Raw genomic sequence first — 20,701 nt, forward strand, 5'->3', positions numbered from 1 at the left:
TGATGAAGAAGGGAAATACCACACAGGATATGCCGTAATCACAACAGCACAACAGATGAAGTTATCAAGTCATCATCTTTACCACCAACAATGTTTGCACAAGAAGCTGAATTGCAAGCCCTGACTTCAGCATGCAAGATCTCCGAAGGAAAACGTGCCAACATCTACACAGATTCAAGATACGCTCTGGGTGTGGCACATGACTTCGGACTAATTTGGAAAACAAGAGGATTTCTTACCACTGCCGGTACGCCAGTCAAACACAGTTCTGCAATCAAGGAACTAATGGATGCCCTCCTACTCCCGGAAGAAGTGGCCATTTTGAAAGTAAAGGCACATGGGAAATTGGATACAGATGAAGCAAAGGGCAACCACTTAGCTGATCAGGCTGCTAAGCAAGCAGCAAGAAAATTGCAGGAAGTGGATGAAGAAGTGTCCGGACACAAAGAAATTCCTATTTTTACCTTGCAGACTCTTCCTACTGACCTAAGAATCCTACGGGAACAGCAAGCTACTACTGCCCCTGAAGAAATACAGAAATGGAAGAAGAAAGGAGCAGTCCTAAAGGATGGAGTATATTACAACAACTTTAGATTCTGCCTTCCTAAGAATCTATATCCAGCAGTTGTCCAATGGGCACATGGACCTGCACATCTGTCAAAAGACTTAATGGCTGCCCTCATACAGAAGTATTATGAAGCACCTGGAATCACAACATTGATCAACAGCTTCTGTAGGGCCTGTGTCATTTGCGCAAAATGCAACCCAGGAAAACCAACCAAAGTGCCCTTGAAACACCTGGCTAAGCCTATGTACCCATTCCAGAGAATTCAGATTGACCACATACAAATGCCCAAGAGTGGGCCTCATGAATATGCACTAGTAATAGTGGACATGTTTTCAGGCTGGCCAGAAGCCTATCCAGTGGCCAATATCACTGCCAAGACAACAGCAAAACGTCTACTTGCAGATATTGTATGTAGATTTGGACTTCCAGAAGTCATTGAAAGTGACCAGGGCCCAGCCTTTACAGCAACAGTGACTAAAGAAATTTGGACTGCTCTGGGAGTGACCCTAGCTTTTCACACCCCTTACCACCCACAAAGTAGTGGCAAAGTGGCATGAATGGCACCCTAAAAGCCAGAATGTTAAAAATGTCACAAGAAACAAAGATGCCCTGGCCAGAAAGCTTGTCAATAGCTTTATTCAGCGTTAGGCACACACCTAGAGGGAAGCACTCACTATCCCCATATGAGATTCTGTTTGGGACTGCACCCAGACTAGGTTGTTATTACCCTCAACAGTTGCAGCTTCAAACTGATGTTTTAATAGATTATGTAACTGAACTTGCAAGTGCCTTGAACAAAATACATGCCCAAGTTTTCTCTTCAATTCCAGATCCCGAATTTGATACGGGTACCCACAACCTGCTCCCCGGAGATTGGGTTCTGGTCAAGAAATTTGTGCGGAAACACACCCTGGAACCGAGATTTGACGGACCATTCCAAGTTCTCCTGATCACTTCAACCTCCGTCAAGTTGTCCGGCAGGCCACATTGGATCCACGCTTCCCATTGCAAGAAGACTCCTGCCCCAGAGGAAGCAGATACTGCACAACCATGTACCTCTGGTACATCATCTCCTTAATTAGCCTAATCAAGGCCCAACAAGTAGCCATTACTAAAGATGCCAGTGGGTATACCTTCTGGTACAATTCTTCATGTACCCGTGTGGCTACATACACTTTTGATTACTGTGACATTGTAGACTGCCCATTCCCTACGTCACAAATTCAAAATATCTATAAAGATATCCCTCATGTAAAGGACCCCTATGTTTGTGTAGTTGACAAACAATGGGGGCATAACTGTAACCATTGGGGGGCTGCAGGGTGGAATGCTGGGCCTGCCTGGGGTTACAAACCCAAAAGTGCCTTATCTAAGGTAGATGATCACGGTAGATCCCTTCTCCAAAGGATGACTCTAAGGAAGCCTGGAGGAGGTATACCCATGAAATTAATCCTAAATATTGAGCATCCCAGTCCAACGGATGCAGACCAGTATGTAATGGGAATGTATTGGAAGAAAGGTTCCTATAACAAATTGGGGCACTTCTACCTAAAGGATATGTGCCACTCTCCAGAGTGGCAAGGGGCCACCCACATGGTCTCAAATCCATTAAAACCACACATCCAGTCCTTTAAAGACATGATGGCCATTGCTAACCCCACCTTTGAAGATACTATGGCCGCTGAAACAGGTTTTAATGATGTTAATTTATGGTTAGAATGGATGAAATACAATGCCAACAAACATAACAGAACCGCATGCTATGTGTGTGGTGGTGCCCGGCCTCACCTTGGCACCGTACCTTTGACTTTGCCAGTAGATATAGAAGAATGTGTTTTGAGTCTTTTTGCCTACCACTACAACTTTAATAGGTCCCTCTGCAAAGCATGGACAGTAGAATACCCTCTCCTAACCAAGGATGTCAAACCCCCAGATGGTGTTACAGTTTACAAGGGAAACTACACCTGTTATGCCAATTATGATGGAATTGGTAAGTTCTTGGGTAACTTTTCCAAAGGGTATTGTGCCACTTACAGAACTGTCCCTATGTACCTGTTGCAATTCCATACTAGGTCGTTAGGGGATATTTACTGGTTGTGTGGGGATTTACAGCTAAGATCCAGGATGGACAAGGAATGGTGGGGGGAGTGTACTCTGGCTAAAGCCATCATGCCTATACATATTATCTCTGACACACACCCTGACATACATGAGTCCATACACACACCAGCCAAGGTTAAGCGTGAAGCCCCAGTAAGAGGCAGTTTTGACCCTCACATTTACATTGATGCCATTGGGGTGCCTAGGGGGGTGCCTAATGAATTTAAAGCAAGAGATGAAGTTGCTGCGGGGTTTGAATCACTTTTTACCATAGTTACTGCAAACAAGAATTTAAATTGGATAAATTACATTTATTACAACCAACAACGCTTTGTTAACTACACCAGAGATGCCCTCCAGGGTTTAGCCGAACAGCTGCAGGCTACATCTCAAATGTCCTTCCAGAATAGAATGGCCTTAGACATGATTCTAGCTGAAAAAGGGGGTGTATGTAAAATATTGCCCGACACCATGACCTGTTGTACGTACATCCCAGAAAACACAGGCCCTAATGGTAAAGTCACCTTGGCCATAGAGAAATTAAATGAGCTCTCTGAAGAGTTAAAAAGGAATTCTGGAATAAAAGATCCCTGGGAAAGATGGTTTGATTGGATGACAGGATGGCAAAAAGCTTTAATGCATATTGGTATGGCAATACTAATTTCTCTTTTTATTTTTGCTCTTCTCGTTTGTTGTGTCCTCCCCTGTCTGAGAAAATTCCTACAGAAGACTGTAGACCAAGCGGCACCAACTTTTGCACATCTGACAGTTGATGACCAAGATTTCCAAGATCTCAACTCACCCTGTATACCGCTGCAAACTATCCCTTTTACTGATAAAGTGCAAGAGTTCTAGGTAGGGAACCAGCTTAGGGACAGCGTCCGTCTCTATGGAACTGACTGCCGTGCGGAGATGTGGTGGACAAGCCACCGCGGGTTACCAGCGGAGTTAAGAGATTTCCTGACCGTATTGACGGATGTGCTGCAGCCTATTAGGGAAAGGAAGGGACAGAATTGCACTTTGCAATAACACCTAGCTAGCGGTCACGGGGTTTCTGTGCCTTTGGGCTAACACGTCTTCTGGTATTAACAAATAAAGTTTATCTTTTTTAGAGTCTAACATTTCATAGGGGGGACTGATGTAGAATTATTAAAAACCTTTATTAAACCTGTATTAAATTTTTGTACTAACTCCATTTAACTTCATTACATGACAGATTTTCCTAACAGCATTCAGAATATTAGATAGAGAATGTATTTTCTAGAAGGACATGACTAACACCGGAATTATCAAGTTCCTGTAATATGAAACAAAGTATACAATAGCTAGCTTATGAGAAACTGCTCTAATGAAATGTTCTTTCATAAAAAAGACCCTGAACCTGACCCCGAGTCTGACATCACTAACTACCCAAAATGACGCCCAAGCCCCCCTTCCCACCGAGTAAAGCCTCGTGCTGAGTAAGATGGCGCCTGAACCATCTGTCCACACCCGTGTCCAAGATGACGCCACCTCCTGGTGGGAGGACACTTAGCCAGCCACTTAATACTTGAGCCAATTAATAATATTGATGGGTGGACATTGACATAGCCACTTAACACTTAATCCAATTAATGATGTTTATTTGTTGTTATCTTGATATTCAATGATGATGTAATATTGCCTTTATAAGGGTCTGCGAGCCCGCTTTTTAACCAGATGCCATTAAATTTCCTCGAAGTTATTTTAACCTGAACTCCGTGTGTCAGTGTGAATTTACTTCTGCGTATACGCAATTTAATCATCTCAGATTTGGACAGGAACAGATAGACATTTAAACATATTTGTTTGCTTAAATTAATCTATATCAGTATGCCATCATGGGAGTAATTCTCATTCCTGGGCTACCATACGGTCTCAAAGACAACATTACCAATCTGGCAAACTTGAAATAAAGCATTGCCCTATAACTTTCCAAAAAAAAAAAAGCTAAGCACATGTTAACATTGGGCATTTCTAAACTCAGGACAAAATTTAGAAACTATTTAGCATGGGTGTTTTTTTGACAGTTGTAGATGCATAACAGAGTTTGGGGATCAAAGTTAGTGTGTTTTTTTTTATTTTATTTTTTTTAACTATATACAGTTACTACTTCCAGTGACTGTATAATACAATTCAAATATCAAACTTGTATTTTGTTTTCCTTATGTTTGTACTTTGGCGTGACAAAATCTCAAAATAAACAAGTTGGAAAGAACATCACAAAATGTAACAATATTTAAAGAATGTTAAGAAATATTAGTTTTTATTTTAGCCAATTTCACAGCTGTATATTTTATAAAACTTTACAGACTGTACAGTTTATATATATTTATACATATATCTTTTCAGAACAAAAGTGTATGTCCAGAATGCAAAAATACTAAAGGCAGATTTATGTAGGGTGCTACTCTCCACCAAAAGGAGATGGTCAGTTTGACGTAAAAATTTAAAAACTGTACAAAAATAATTGTTTACTATGCTTCATACATTCAACAAGATTGCAAGCACAGATATCTCATTTAGAATGTATCTGCAGTCACAAGTCAATTAACACTCCAAAGAGGAATGGAATAATATTTGTATTTACAAGAACATTTTCTACACTATACATTATCAAAAAGTAATGAGATGAGAGTGAGGAGATAGAGAGAAGAGAACGAGAGACAGAGAAATAGAGAGAAGAAATAATTCATATAGTTTTGCACAAAAACAACCCTCCCCAAAATACAGCAAAATAATACACTTCTAACCAAAAGGTAGTTTTTGCTTGGGTACATTGTAATTTAATAGTGTACCAAAATTAACTTATTAAATAAAACATTCTAGTGAAAACTAAAATTTATACAAGTATAAACATAAAATAGTTTTTGGTGTAATACATTAATCCAGCAAACAACTACATTGTGTTCTCAACGAACTAAATTAGATATTAAAAATCAAATTTCCTTGGTAGGATGAAGGAACCTCACCTATAAAAGGATGATCAGTGACTTACTAATACTGCATCACAAAAAATATATATATATAAACACAAAAAAGATAAGGCCCTCTCTGACAGTGGTTTCTTCATGTGAACAATGTACAAACTACACATTTCGAACAGAATGTGAAGCACTTTCTTCACTTAACTTTCTTTACATCACATGTCCTGAACACATGTATACATATTTGTTTGGATTATTAAAATGCATTACCAAGAGTTATGTTTGAATTTAGTTTTATTCTTTTATTTAAAAAAGTTAATATGTTTGAGGTATTTTAACCTTTCTGAAATAAAGCATTGCCTCAAACTAAACTGGTTGGGCAATAAATGTAGGGCTGGCTGATACCCGTTTTTTTTTCTTCTTCTTTTAAATATTTTATAAACAATACAAAAAAAATAAAATAAAAAAATTAACAAAAACAAAAACAAAAAAAAAAACATATCCCAGGCTTCACTGGAACACACAATGTTCTTCATTGCCGTTTTCTTTCATTACAGTACATGCCGAAATTTCAAGTCCTGGATTGCTATGACACTCCATGTCTTTATATGCTTTGTAGTCATGGCAAGGTTGTAGATATTTGTTCAAAAACATGACACAAATCATATTTTCAGCTACAGGTCACATTTAAAAAGTGTCCAAAAAAGAGATTTTCAGTGCTAGTCTATGAGAAAATCCACAGGGTAATATTTAGAATTCATCAATTTTCCTTTGTAAGTATTTTAACATGGAGTCCATCCCTTGAGCAGATCCCCAGATTTTCTTGAGTACTTCACATTCCCTTTCATTAGTTTGCTCCAGTTCTTCCCTCATGATATTACGAACTAAACCTTTGGATTCTTCAAGTACCTAAAATAAATTAAAAAATTTAATCTTAACATAGTCTTTAATGTCAAAATGTAAATATGCACTATATGGACAAAAGCATAACATCAACGGGAACTTTTATGACATTGAATTCTAAACAATATGTAGTTCGTCCTCCCTTTGCAGCTATAACAGTTTCCACTATTCCGGGTAGCCTTTCCACAAGATTTTGGAGTGTTTCAGTGTCAATCTTTGCACATTCATCCAGTAGAGCATTTGAGAGGTCAGGCACTGATGTTAGACGAAAAATGTCTGGCTCGCAATCTCTGTTCCAGTTCATTCCACAGGTGTTCAATGGGGTTGATGTCAAAGCTCTGTGCAGGTAAGTAATGTTCTTCCACTCCACACCAAGCTCATCCAACTTTGTCTTTATGGAACTTGCTTTGTGCACTTGGGCACAGTCATGCTGCAATAGAAAAGTTCCAACCCCAAAACACAAAGTTGGAGCACAGCATTGTTCAAAGTGTCTTCCCATCACTGAACGGAAAGACCCCTGAAAAAACAGCTCCATATCATTAACCCTCCTACACCAAACTTTACAGTTGGCACAATGCAGTCAGGCAGGTAGAGTTCTCAGGGCATTCGCCCATTAGACTGCCAAACAGAGAAGCGTGATTTGTCACTCCACAGAACACATTTCCACTACTCCAGAGTCCAATTGTGGCGTGCTTTACACCACTCGATCGGATGCTTGGCATTGTACTTAGTGATGTGAGACTTGCATGCAGCTGCTCTGCCCTGGAAACCATTCCATGAAGCTCCCACCGCACAGTTTTTGTGCTGAAATGAATTCCAGTGGACATTTGTAACTTTTCAGCTATGGAATCAGCAGAGCGTTGGCGATTTTTATGTGCCATGGCCATGTTTCTACTGTGCACACTTCCACTTTCCAATAGTACTACTTACAGTTGACCGTAGAATATCTAGCAGGGATGACATTTCACAGACGTATATAAGGTGGAATCCTATTACAGTACCACACTTGGATTCACTGTGCTTTTAGGACATCCCATTTCCCCCCACAAATGTTTGTAAAAGCAGACTGCCTGGCTAAGTGCTTGCTTTTATACACCAGAACCAATTGGTCTGATTAAATTCAACAATTAAGAGGTGTGTCTCACTACTTTTGTCCATATAGTGTATTTTATATTAAATTAGGGAATACAATAACTGATCTACTTTAGCAAGGTGGGTTATCACACTAAATTAATTTATAGATCAAATAGTTCACACATTAATTAGAATAAAAACAAACACCCAAAAATATGAGATGGTACCCACAAACTCTGTGCACCATAACCTCTACACTGAACTAAAGTTGTTATGATGCATAGACTGCCCCTTTAAACATTTGGAATGAGAAAATGCTGTTTAGTAAATGTGTCATAAGCAAGTATATCTAAGCACAGGTATGTGTCATAAGGAAGTACATGTTTTGTACAAATTTTAAACATGAGGCAAAAACTGTGTACAAAGTAAGGGTAAAATGTATTTTTAGAAAACAAAAGTGTAACGTATATAAAATAATTGTGGCTTACAAAACCAGAAAGAGTGTTTTTCTTCTCTTGACATTCTGGATCAACCAAAATATATTTCTAGAGACGCTTGGTTGGAATCTGTTTTGTTGGGGCACTATTGGATTTGATTTTCTTATATGTTTTAAAACTGTTTCAGTAGATTGAGTTAGACTATACTTATTTACTTAGAAAGTATGAGCACTAAATAACCATTTTTAAAATAGACACACAAAGTAACATACTACTGGATTGCAGGTTACAAGTTCTTTTATGCGAACCATCACTTCTTGTGTGAAAGTTCCAGGCCAGAACACTTGGGAAACAAGTCCTTTTGCACATGCTTCTTGCGCAGTCAACTTTCGCCCGCTGAACAACATTTCATTTGCCTAGAACACAAAAAGAAGAAAAAAATTGTGGAAGATTTATTTATTTATTTTTACTTCCATCCTATTCACATTTCACTTAAGTTAAACGAGAATGTTTGTATAACAAAACATTCATGCTTACATTGTGGAGTCAACACATTTGTACAAATAATATAATGATTCACAGATATCTTTAAATCTTAGACATATTGGTAAATATGTGCACAATTAATGAATTTAAACTTTGATAAAACCCAAAAAGCAAGGTGTAGGCCTAAAATCAACTTACCGTAATGGTTTTATTTTAATTATCTATGTAGGTACCTTTTCCAAGGTACTAGAAACACAAGCCTTGCTCCTGATTTTGTACAAACATGCAATCATTTTTATTTATAATACATGCACAACCAACTAGATTTTTATGTGGTGGTATTAACATGAGGAAAAAAAAAAAGAAAAAAAAAAGACCGCTATCATTCAACCACTAATGTCCTACAACAATATGCTTCCACACACAGACTAATGGTACATGAAAAAGAGTTCCTCTATGCCAACTGCAGTTTCAAGAGCTTATGTCTTTAAATTCCTTGCAATTAACATACCATTAAATGGCAGCAGCAGTATTCTCTCTCTCTCTTTGTTTTGTTTTTTTACACATATTCTTGCAATACTAACCTATGAACATCTGGATGCTCATAACACAAACATAATGAGACTTAATTGTCTGACCTATATAAATGGATGTTACCACAATTGTTGAAATGTTAAAACATTTTTTATGAATTATGGAGAGAATATGATATGAACTCTACAAAGTAAATGGGAATTAACCATCATTCTATGACATAGGCTTTAACCCCTTTGTGACCAGACCGTTTTTTCCCATTTTCTTACCTTAAAGGACAAGGACTGTTTTTACATTTCTGCAGTGTTTGTGTTTAGCTGTAATTTTACTCTTATTCATTTACTGTACCCACACGTATTATACACCGTTTTTTTCGCCATTAAATGGTCATTCTAAATGTACCATTATTTTCATCATATCATAATTTACTATAAAGTTTTATAAAATATGATTGAAAAAAAAACAAAACAAAACACACTTTTTCAAACTTTGACCCCCAAAATCTGTTATGCATCTACAACCGCCAAAAAAACACCCATGCTAAATAGTTTCTAAATTTTGTCCTGAGTTTAGAAATGCCTAATGTTAACATGTGCCAAGCTTTTTTTTTTTTGCAAGTTATAGGGCTACAAGTACAAGTAGGACATTGATGTTTCAAAATATATATTTTTAAAATGTATCAATAGTGACATTGTAACACTTATCTGTCAAATCTCTGAATCACACCTCACATGTACATATTTTTTCTTTACAGTAAACAACCCAGGGTATTCAATATGGGGCATGTCCAGTCTATTTTAGTAGCCACTTGGTCACAAACACTGGCCAAAGTTAGCATTTATATTTGTTTGTGTGTGAAAAATGCAAAAAACAATTATGAACGCTAACTTTGGCCAGTGTTTGTGACTAAGTGGCTACTAAAAACGACTGAACATACCCCATTTGCAATTGCCTTGGGTTGTCTTCTTTTGCAAATGGTATGCCACCATGGGTGTAATTCTCATTCCTGGGCTACCATACGCTCTCCAAGGCAACATAACCAATCTGGTCTGGCAAATTTCAATGTGTAAAACTGAAAATCAAGCCTTCTGTTTGACCCTGTAACTTTCAAAATAACTATAAAACCTGTACATGGGGTGTACGATTATACTCGGGAGACTTCACTGAACACAAATATTAGTGTTTCAACACAGTAAAATGTATCACAACAATTATAACATCAATGAAAATGTTGTTTGTGTGTGGAAAAGGCAAAAAAAAAAAAAAAAAGACCCATCACTTTCACTGACATAATCATCGCTGTGATATGTTTTACGGTTTTGAAATATACTGCTAGCAAATAAATTCTCTGGACTTTTGGCCTGGGTTATCAGGCAGGTTCCCCAAATATTAATTAATAAAATTACTTAATTATGTAAAAATATTACATAAATATGCACGTAGAATTGAAATATATATACATATATATTTATATATTTGAAGTCTACGTGTATATTTATGAAATTATGTATATAAACATATGTATATTTCGTATTATTTTTATTTATACATATATAATTTCATTCTAAGTGTATTTGATATAACAATTTTATATTAATATCAAAACACAGGTAGAATAAAATTACTATTATTTTTACATTTATTTTTAATTCATTATTTTTTATATTATTTATTTATTTATAAAATATTTTACCAGGAAAGATACATTGAGATTTCCCTCGTTTTCAAGTATGTCCTGGGTCCATAAGTCATTGCATTGTTACAGTTAGTGCACAATAAAATACAAAACCAATATTAATATATAATATATACAAAATTTAACAAAGAACAGGTGGGAAATATATAATCAACCATGACAGGTGCATTCTGTTTTGTTGTAGAGAGGGATCTCTTAAAGGACTTTAGGCTTAGGGAAGATTTTAAATTGTGCGGGAGGTCGTTCCACAATTGCGGTGCTATGTAGGAGAAGGAGGATCGGGCTGCTTTCTTTTTGTATTGAGGTAGACTAAGTAAAGTGTTGGTACTGGATCGGAGGTTATAGGAAGTGGGAACAGCCGGGGAAAGCATTGTGTTCAGGTAGGGTGGGAGTTTCCCAGAAAAGCTCTTAAACACAAAGCTGGAAAGATGAAGGGTGCGTCTGGATTCCAGCGACAGCCAGTTTCGTTCTTTTAGCATGTCACACTGGTGGGTCCTGTAATTACATTGTAGCACAAATCGGCAGAACAAGTTATAGAATGTGTTGAGTTTATTAATGTGGGATTACGATGCAGTTGCATATACTACATCTCCATAATCAATGATTGGCATCAGCATTTGCTGTACAATCTTTTCGTTTACTGTAGGGCTTAGGCAGGATTTGTTTCTGTACAGGGCACCTAGTTTTGGATAAAGTTTAGATGCAAGCTTTTCTATGTGCAGGCCAAAAGATAGATTGGGGTCTAACATCATACCCAAGTATTTGAAAGAGTGGACTGCGGTTAGTGTGCCATTTGAATTTGTTTTGATGGATAGGTGGGAATTGTGTAATTTGCGTAATTTAGGTACTGTTCCAAAGATCATTGTGACAGTTTTGTCAGTGTTCAGGAAGAGTTTGTTTTTTGCGATCCACTTTTCTACCTCTGTAAACTGGTCTTGGAGCATAGCCTCAAGCTGCGGTAGATCGGAATTGCTCGCATAGATTACCGTGTCATCTGCGTACATTTGAGGATTTGCAGACATAATATATACAATATATATATATATATATACATACATACATACATACACACATATACATATACACAAACACGTGTAATTTTACTCTAAGTGTATTTTTATATTAATATGTGTGTGTGTGTGTGTATATATATATATATATATATACACACACACACACACAAATGTTTTTATTTTATTTATTAACTATTCTTTTAGTCAGTTCAGGCAGTCTCCCTGCAGGCAACACTGTGGACGCCTATGGCGGCCATGTGACCGCTCTTTCAGAGCGATCACATGGCCCTTGGGTTCTTATTTTGCAGAGGGGGGACTGTCTGGGCTATCAGACAGACCCCCCCAGTGGAGAAGAAGACCGATCGCCGGTGGGGGAACAGCAGCGATTAGGCAAGTAATTTAGGATTACCTCGACCGTACTAGGTACGTCCGAGGTCCTGGGGGAGAGGGGGTATTTACTTATTCATATTTATTTTTATTTAAATTCTTTATTTTGTCATGCATGAAAAAGACAAAGAGGCAAGCAATGCCACAACAGCTATTGCCAGCGTAACTTTCAACATTTAGAGACAGTTGTATGGCATATCAAAACTTTGCACATTTTATGTTCTAGTGGAGATTTATCAAGAGAGAAACCAGCATGTCAGCTATGAAATAAGGCAGACAAGTTATTTTCAGAATAAACATACTGACATTTTGAGGTAATATAAGGGTAGGTGAAATAACATGTTCTAGTTACGTTCAAACATGGTCGATTAAGTATAGGAGAGTAAGCTGGTCAGCCATGTAGCTTACTTGTGTGTTAGTGGTTCAGACTGTCTAGGCTGACATAATGCTAGTTGTCAGTATGGCTGTGTGCAGGGTAGGAACATGATAGGTTAAAATTAAACAGAAGTCATGTATCTACTTAATAACATCAGATAGAAGTAAAATTCTATGATTGTGGGGAACCAAGGTGGAGTGTTTGAAGGAGCATGGTAGTCAAAGTGACATATATAGCTTATTCATTGTCGGTTCCACATTTGTCTCCCCCTCCCCCTGTTGCTGTACTTCACCCGATACCCACGCTGGCCATGAGAGCCATGTGTAAAGATAGCGTCCTGGCAGTCAAATGCAGGCCACTCCGCCGGCCCCGGGCTACCATAAGAGCTCATGTGGTGGTCCCACTGCTCCCGCCTCTCTCGACACTGCGAGCAACATCTCGGGGAGGCGTCACCGCTTGACCTCTGGCTGTCTCCTTCCGTGTTAGTGGGTTATGCACCTGGGTTGCATCCTCGGCCTTGGAAGGCAATAGCGGGTGTTGGACAACTCAGGGTGGATGGCAACCTTCAGGCGAGACTGCTGCCTCTTCGGCTTCACCGATGTAGAAGCTGCTTTAGTAGCGGTTTGTGGTCACTGCGGCTTGTCAGGTATGAGGTGTGGAGGGTCGAGATCCCTGCCACTTTCTCGTATCCTGTGCTCCATATTATACCACTGTATGCACTTCATACTAGAGCTAGACCATTAGCTCTAAAAACTTGAGTAGGATCATATAAGACTTTTACCAGAATAACACCTGATTGTTGAATATACTGCACCATTAGTTGTCTCTTATTTCCACATACAGAGTGTAAGAACATCTTCGGCTTATAGAGCGTTTATCCCATATTCTACATTTTCGTTGGCTTCTACATACAGTCCCCCAAAAGACATTCTTGAACTCTACTACTGGACTTTTAATCACTTAGACTATATTATTATTTTTATCTACTTTGCTCTATTACTGGTGCCGCCTATCTTCTACCCTCTACCCTATTGTTTTGTCTACCTGTAAGGCCTTCTGAGGGAGCCTTACTACCATGGTGTGCTGCCCAATTATCCATTGTTTTATCTGTACCAATAACTTGAGCGCTGACCCATCGCTTCCTTCAATATTACACAGTGAACACTCCTAATTATACACTTAAAGATTTAAAAAACAAATAAATTACTTACAGATGCAAGGCCCATTATCTTAGGAAACATAACAGTTGAACATCCATCAGGGCTTTGGCCAAATGTTGTGTAGGGTGTTTGAAACCAGGCTTTTTCATTAGCCCAAATTACATCACATAAAGGCAGTATCGATGCTCCAAGTCCAATAGCAGGCCCATTCACAGCTACAATAATTGGCTTCTTAAACTGAATAAAGGTATTCACAAACGTCCTGGAAAAAAGGAGAGAAGGAATTATGGAGAGAAGATAGATTAATTAGATAGATATATAGGATAGAATGTATTAAGTGCAACAGATCAAAATTGCCTTTGCATTTAGTATCACAACTTACAACTTTTTAATGTTCATTTTTAAACGATTTTAAATAAAGTGTGCCAAAACTGTTGCTTTGTAGGGAATTGAGTTTTAGTTAGATATAGATTTTAAATATCATTCCATTATTCAGTTGCATTCAGCAAACCAATTCTGTTCAATATCTATTTGTACTTTTTAAATTCTGTTTTACCACAACAAAATAAGCTCATTGGCACACCAGTTCATGGTGGTCTAGATTGAGGCAAAAATACTTCCACTAATGCACACTGAAATTTAAGAAAATTTGCCAGGACCAGGAAGAAAGTGAAAGTATATCCATGCTCATTTAAACTACTTCATACAGGTATAGCATTGACCTCCAGATGGTATGCAACCCTCCAAAAAAAAAAAAAAAAAAAAAAAAGTAGAGCCAAAACACCATGAGAAACTTCACCCAAGACTTACCAAAAGAAAGTGTGAATGTCCAATGCATGTGCAAACACACCCACGAGATTATCAAAATACAATAAAGACATGTTTAACCCAAAATGGAACATATGTAACAAATACAAATAAGTGACTGGTATTTTCTCTTTTGTTTTGAGAGAATATACAATATCACGAATGGGAAAGTAAAAAATAAATAAAAAGGCATTTAATATTGTGTGTGGTTTTAATTCAAATTCTCAATATGTATATATTGGCAACTGATCACTTGCAAACGTGTGTGATATTCAGTGTATTTAATATATAATTCTTCATAAAGTGATAAAAAAATGAAATGGATAATATGAATAATGAAGTATAACTTAACAAATTTTAATATAATAAAAAGAAAAAGGAGCTCCTTTAACATGGTACCAAAATATCCATCTTGTTCTGATAGTTTATATTTGATCCTTGAGAAACGTCCAATAATGCTGAGAGGGAAAACCTTTCAACAGAGTTGGAGTGGTTGTGGGATACTGAGGGCATGACCCAAAATTGACTAGAAAAGGAAAGTCTGGAAAGAGTAAGCTAAACAAGCGAACCCAATAGCAGACTTGGTATCCTCAGAAAAGCTGCTCTATCAGTGATCGGCTAGTAATGCCTATTTTTCAGAACAAAAAAATAACTATAATTGTATTAAATCTCTAATGAGAAGACAAACAACAAAAAAGGTTTTAAGGGAATACCGTGTAGAGAGGGAAAAAAAACAAAGGTTGTGATTAAAATAGGACTAACTGCTTAGATTAGTATCCATGATAATTAGGTACAGGCAGAGACTGGTGTGCTGAATACAATGTTGCAAGGTATTGGTTTCAATTGCAACAGCTATTTTTGTCTGTGTCTGACACTATGTTAGATACTGTCAAATAGGTATACTCTTAGATATTGTCCAAATGAAAATAATAAAGATCACCCTTACTGAAAGGTTATGAATACCTATGTAAAGGGGTGTTCCTAGTCGCATGTATGAATATGGACATCTGTATAGCTGGGGGTAACCAATGAGCATGTAAATAAGTAGAAACGAAAATAATGATATAGGGATATTTGGGGAGTAATAGCAGCGAAATCCATATTGAATATATACAACAAACGGGAAGCTAGCAATATGGTGCAAGAATGCTCAATGCACTCATTCCCAATTATAATATCCCAATATAGTAATATACTAAACCTAAAATGTTGGTGTAAAGCAAGCTTTAAGTGTGGCTTGCTAGAAGGGAGAGAGAATATGGTATACTTAATGCATCACGGTCCTGGAATGAGAGTATAAGTAGCCCAAATAGAAGTCCCTTCCCACACTCTGGTCTTCAACGCTAGATGCTGCAGCCGTTGTTAATAAATAGTGAAAAAAAGACCTGTCAATATGTGCAGGGGCATCCCTGTACCAGCTTCAAATAGTCAGACACCCTAACAAGAGAATCCTCGATGCTATTTGCTAGAGGAGATTAGGGGATTAGGACTGCCCTATTCTGACTCAAGTCACCAGTATAGGCTATAGTAGATACTCGGTAAGGCTAGATACCCCCCCAATAGGTCCCCCCCTACAGATAAGGAGAGACTAAAATAAAAATCACTTATCCTAAGTAAAACAAATCCACAGTGACGGGAAGACTGTACTTAATTATCATGGATACTAATCAAAGCAGTAAGTCCTATTTTAATCACAACCTTTATTGGGTTTTTTCCCCTCTCTACACTGTATCACACTATTCACTTAAAACCTTTTTTGTTGTTAGTCTTCTCATTAAGGATTTAATAAAATTATAGTTATTTTTTTGTTCTGGAAAATAGGCGATCGCTGATAGAGCAGCTTTCCTGAGGATACCAAGTCTGCTATAGGGTTCGCTTATTTAGCTTACCCTTTTCAGACTTTCTTTTTCTATATTTGATCCTTGTTTGCATTTGGTAGCTTCCTTTAGTTGGCTCAGGTAAGCACGGCTGAGTTGCCATTAACTGGAAGCTCTCAACTTGTCTTGTGATGCTTGATAATGGAATCCAATTCATATAGAACTCTCTTCCTGATGAGTAAATCCACCCACCAGCTACCCTTATATACTTTTTAAAACTGAATAGTTTAAAAACAAATAATAATTAATAAATATAACAACATAAAAATAAAATGGTAAAGAGCTATTGTATACTTTTCATAAAAGTAGAAATAAGAAAAACTGAAATTACTCTCTAAATATACTATTTCATTATATCACTAGACAAAGAGTAAGTACCCTTCCCTTACCTATTCGTCACTTCAAAATCAATTGGGCGGATTAATTCATAGATGCAGACTTGCGTATAAAACAAGAAAAATAAACTAAAACAAACATAAAAAGTAAATGGAGTAGGGTGGTGTGGACGGGCAGCCAGCATGTCAAAACAGCTCCCAAGGGTTCTGGCATAAAATCAATTAAATGTGTATTAACAAAAGAATGGTGGGCACACCCGGTTGTCAGCCATATGCAATAGATTAAGGCAATTAATACAGATTAGGGTGCTCACTCACAAAGCCCTATTTCCAAAAGGCTACAGATACAATAATATTATACTGAGAGGAGGAGCACAACCAGCTAAAATACAAAGCACTTTATTGTACAGGAACACACATAACAGGTATCAGCACTATCAAATTAAAGTATCTTTATAGTCAAACATATACAATGAATATGCAAGCACTGACTAAGACAAAAGAAAAAGATCAGGAAAAATCAGTCTAGAATATGCAGACTGAGTGGTATTACCACAGATGCAGCAAAAAAAATATTTTGATACCTACATAGGAGTATTAACCAAAAAGTACATACCAAAACCAATAGAACCTGTCAAAGTACATGAGAAGAGGGTGAAGACGTCAAAAAAATAACAGCCCCCCTATACAAGTATCAAAATAAGTATTATTGATTTTTCCTGATCTTTTTCTTTTGTCTTAGTCAGTGCTTGCATATTCATTGTAATATGTTTGACTATATAGATACTTTAATTTGATAGTGCTGATGCCTGTTATGTGTGTTCCTGTACAATAAAGCGCTTTGTATTTTAGCTGGTTGTGCTCTTCCTTTCAGTATAATAAAATCAATTAAAAACATACCTACCTGGCTACCTTGAACTGGAAAACTGCAGCATATTATTATTGTGACTACCAGTACTGTGGATCTGATCTGTAACTGGAGAATAAGAGTCCCTGAGTGTGTAAACCCTGGGGTAGGGAGTGAGGCGTACGGCCGCTGCTTTGCTCTGCAACCCGAAGGCTGTGCATCAACACGTCGCTCCATCGTCTGACTGGTCTTGTTTCCCCTCTTTTGGACCTGTGGGGGTTATCCCAGTTCCTGCTGGAGGGCTCGGAAGTCACTTAGAGGCTATTCATTGGCAGAACTGCTTCTAAGATGGCTGCAGCTTGGAACCCTAAGGAAATTTGACACAACGATAAGCCTGCGGAAAGTCACACTGGACAAGAGAGGCCTCAATTCTCGTGGTTCCCGTGCAGCCAAGTGCCCAGCACTTTAATTTGATAGCTGCAGCTACTTGCCCTGGCCTCGGGCCTAATGGCGGGAAACTCCCCACAATGGCCCTATACCCTGGAGGGAAGTCTGCAAGTGACAGGAACATCATTAGTAACTCTCCGGAGACACAGATTACAGCTGCTGGACAGACTGAATCTGAGAGCAAGAATGCAGGCTTGTGTGGCGCGCTGGGTCTGATGGCATGGTACTGGCTGGATTTCAGTGACCTGGTGGCTGGGGGACAATTTCATGGGGCCAGAATGCTTGATAAAGTCTTAACTCTTTTACCTTTTAGTCTTTTGGTGGTTTTTTTAACATAACAAATAGTGAGGCTCCAGTAGCTTTTTAATACTCCTGCTTATGCTTTAGACGTGCTTAACACCTTAAGCACACATACTCTGGTTTATTATATTTCTCAGTTATAGATTTCTTAAGTCTAATGTTAGGACACATCTGAGTAATCTGCAAATGCATCACTTACAGCCCATGTAGGCTAGCCATTTTCTCTTATTCAATATTATTTAATAAAAATGTGCAGTGTTATCAAATGCCATACAGTTGTCAATCTATGTCTATTAAAATGCTTTCTCTAGCTGTTGCGGCATTACAAGCCTGTTTGTATTATCTATGCACAACTAAAATAAAGAATAAAAAAAAAAAATAGGTAAATTGAAATGGAAAGTAAAAGAATAATTATTATTCATGTTTGATTTTTTTCTTTTTTGAATTACATTTTTGGGAGGTTCAAGTAACTGACAGTATAGCCACTCCCAATGCATGCATTGAAGTTGACTTGAGCTAGCTAAGGAAGCTACCAGGCTTGGAAAAGGACCGAATACCTAAAACCAATGTGAACACATTTTTGCACAGACAGCTGTTAACGGATTTTAATTTAGGATTTTAGTAAACAAACCAAAGCAATCACTACCTGTGAATCAGATACTCAATGTGCAAACTAGAATAATTAGCAAATATTGTATAACAGTAAATGAGGTATTAAAAAGGGGAAAAAATTAGTCACAACAACTTTATCCTCAGTCCTCAATCACATAAATAAATAGAACATTTTTACATTTTACAGATATCTCCAATATTAACTATAGTTTTGGGAAGGTTATACTTTAAAATAAATCACTTATCAATATGACAAGAGGGAAAACACAAAAAACTAAAGCATACATACCTAATGGCTTCTGCCATTTTAGTGCTTTCCCTTTTTCTATCATCTGTCAAACGCCGTATAAAATATATAAAATCAAGACCGCAGCAGAACACACTACCAACTGCGCTGAAAAGTACAAGTTTGCTGTCATCTGCAGCTGCGGTGTTTAGTGCCCCTTGTACTTCCTTCATGACCTAAAATCCCAAAAAACACAAAAATAAAAAGTTTGTACTAAGGTAAGAATGGATACATATGTAGTAAAGCAGCCAACGGAGAAAAAAACTACTAAAGAAAAATATAGAGAGAAGACAACTAATTTCTTACAATGTAACATTTGCTGCTTTTAAAAAGGATATGAAGGTTCTAGAAAATGTCTTATTTTACATAGAGAATGATAAGAAGTTATAATGGTTGGTTGAGTTTTACTAAAAATAATTCAGAGCTTCAATTTCGAAATGTTTCTGTAAAAAAATAAAAGGGAAATTGGGGCATATGGCAGTGGTTACAATGACAGGTTTTTAAAGTAAAAGTGCGAAGAAGCCCTGATGTGGTCTTTACTGTCAGAGCATGCAGAGACCGTTCATTCCGTTCTTGATCATACGTGCCAGGTGAAATTTTTTGTTCTCCATTGGCAGGGAGATTCTCATTGCCAGGTGCCATTTCTGTGTCTCTATGGCAACCTGGCACCATAGATTTGTTGACCCCTGGAATAATCAATTTAAAAACTTAATCTAATGCGATGTTAATTTTATATCTGACATATCTAAAATCTGACTCTGAACATATAATCAATGTAACAAACCATTAAAGCAAGATCAGTAGGATTTCGTTACCACCATAAATGTAATAGGTGTAAAAATATCACAAAGGATCAAAAACAATTACGTTTTACATTAATGGGATAATCTGGGCACCCACACGACTTGAATACATTTGATAAGTTTTGATCTCATTAATAGACTGTACGTTTGCATGCAAAATAGTTGTAATTTAAAACAAATAAATATTTGGCAGAAAGACGCTTCATAAAGCTTCCTCCTTAGCCACACCTTTTTTCTTTCTAATCAAGAAAAAGAGTTCATTATCAGTGTAGGTACATAGCTCAGCCATTGACTGCACTGACATTTTTTCTTTCAAAGACTCACTTATGCAACAAGTACAAATAATGCAGAGTTTAGCTATGCCATCTCCCCCACCCCCCTTAACAATAAAAAACAAACAAAAAAAAAGCACACATCCAAACAATGTTTTCCTACCAGGGTACGGTCTACTAAACGGATGCAAGATGCCACCGCGGGCATCTCTGAATGAAATTCCAAACCAAAATGAATTTCATCCTAAAATGAATGAACAAACTTTCGAAATTCTGTTAGGACAAAACTTGGTCAATTCGCCACCACCCTAGTCTACCTGAAGGACATTCAAGAATGACAAATTAAGCACTGCGAGAATACGGAGGAGTGTGAATATTGCGGAAAAACAGTCTTTGACACAGTAAATGGAGTCGACTTAAGCTCCTCCTAGAGTCA

General features: G+C 37.4%; 1 protein-coding gene across 1 annotated transcript in view; it reads right to left on the minus strand.

Moving 5' to 3' along the window:
- Positions 1 to 4,924: 4,924 nt before the first annotated feature.
- Positions 4,925 to 20,701, minus strand: part of CDYL (chromodomain Y like) — an 86,187-nt gene continuing 70,410 nt past the window's right edge. The window contains exons 4-7 of the mRNA XM_063451760.1: positions 19,194 to 19,366; positions 13,731 to 13,941; positions 8,300 to 8,443; positions 4,925 to 6,522 (exon numbers count right to left, since the gene is read on the minus strand). Coding sequence (XP_063307830.1) covers positions 6,364 to 6,522; positions 8,300 to 8,443; positions 13,731 to 13,941; positions 19,194 to 19,366 — 687 coding nt within the window. The 3' untranslated portion in view covers positions 4,925 to 6,363. The remainder of the gene's footprint in view (positions 6,523 to 8,299; positions 8,444 to 13,730; positions 13,942 to 19,193; positions 19,367 to 20,701) is intronic.

This window comes from Pelobates fuscus, chromosome 4 (assembly GCF_036172605.1).
Source record: "Pelobates fuscus isolate aPelFus1 chromosome 4, aPelFus1.pri, whole genome shotgun sequence".
NCBI lineage: Eukaryota > Metazoa > Chordata > Amphibia > Anura > Pelobatidae > Pelobates > Pelobates fuscus.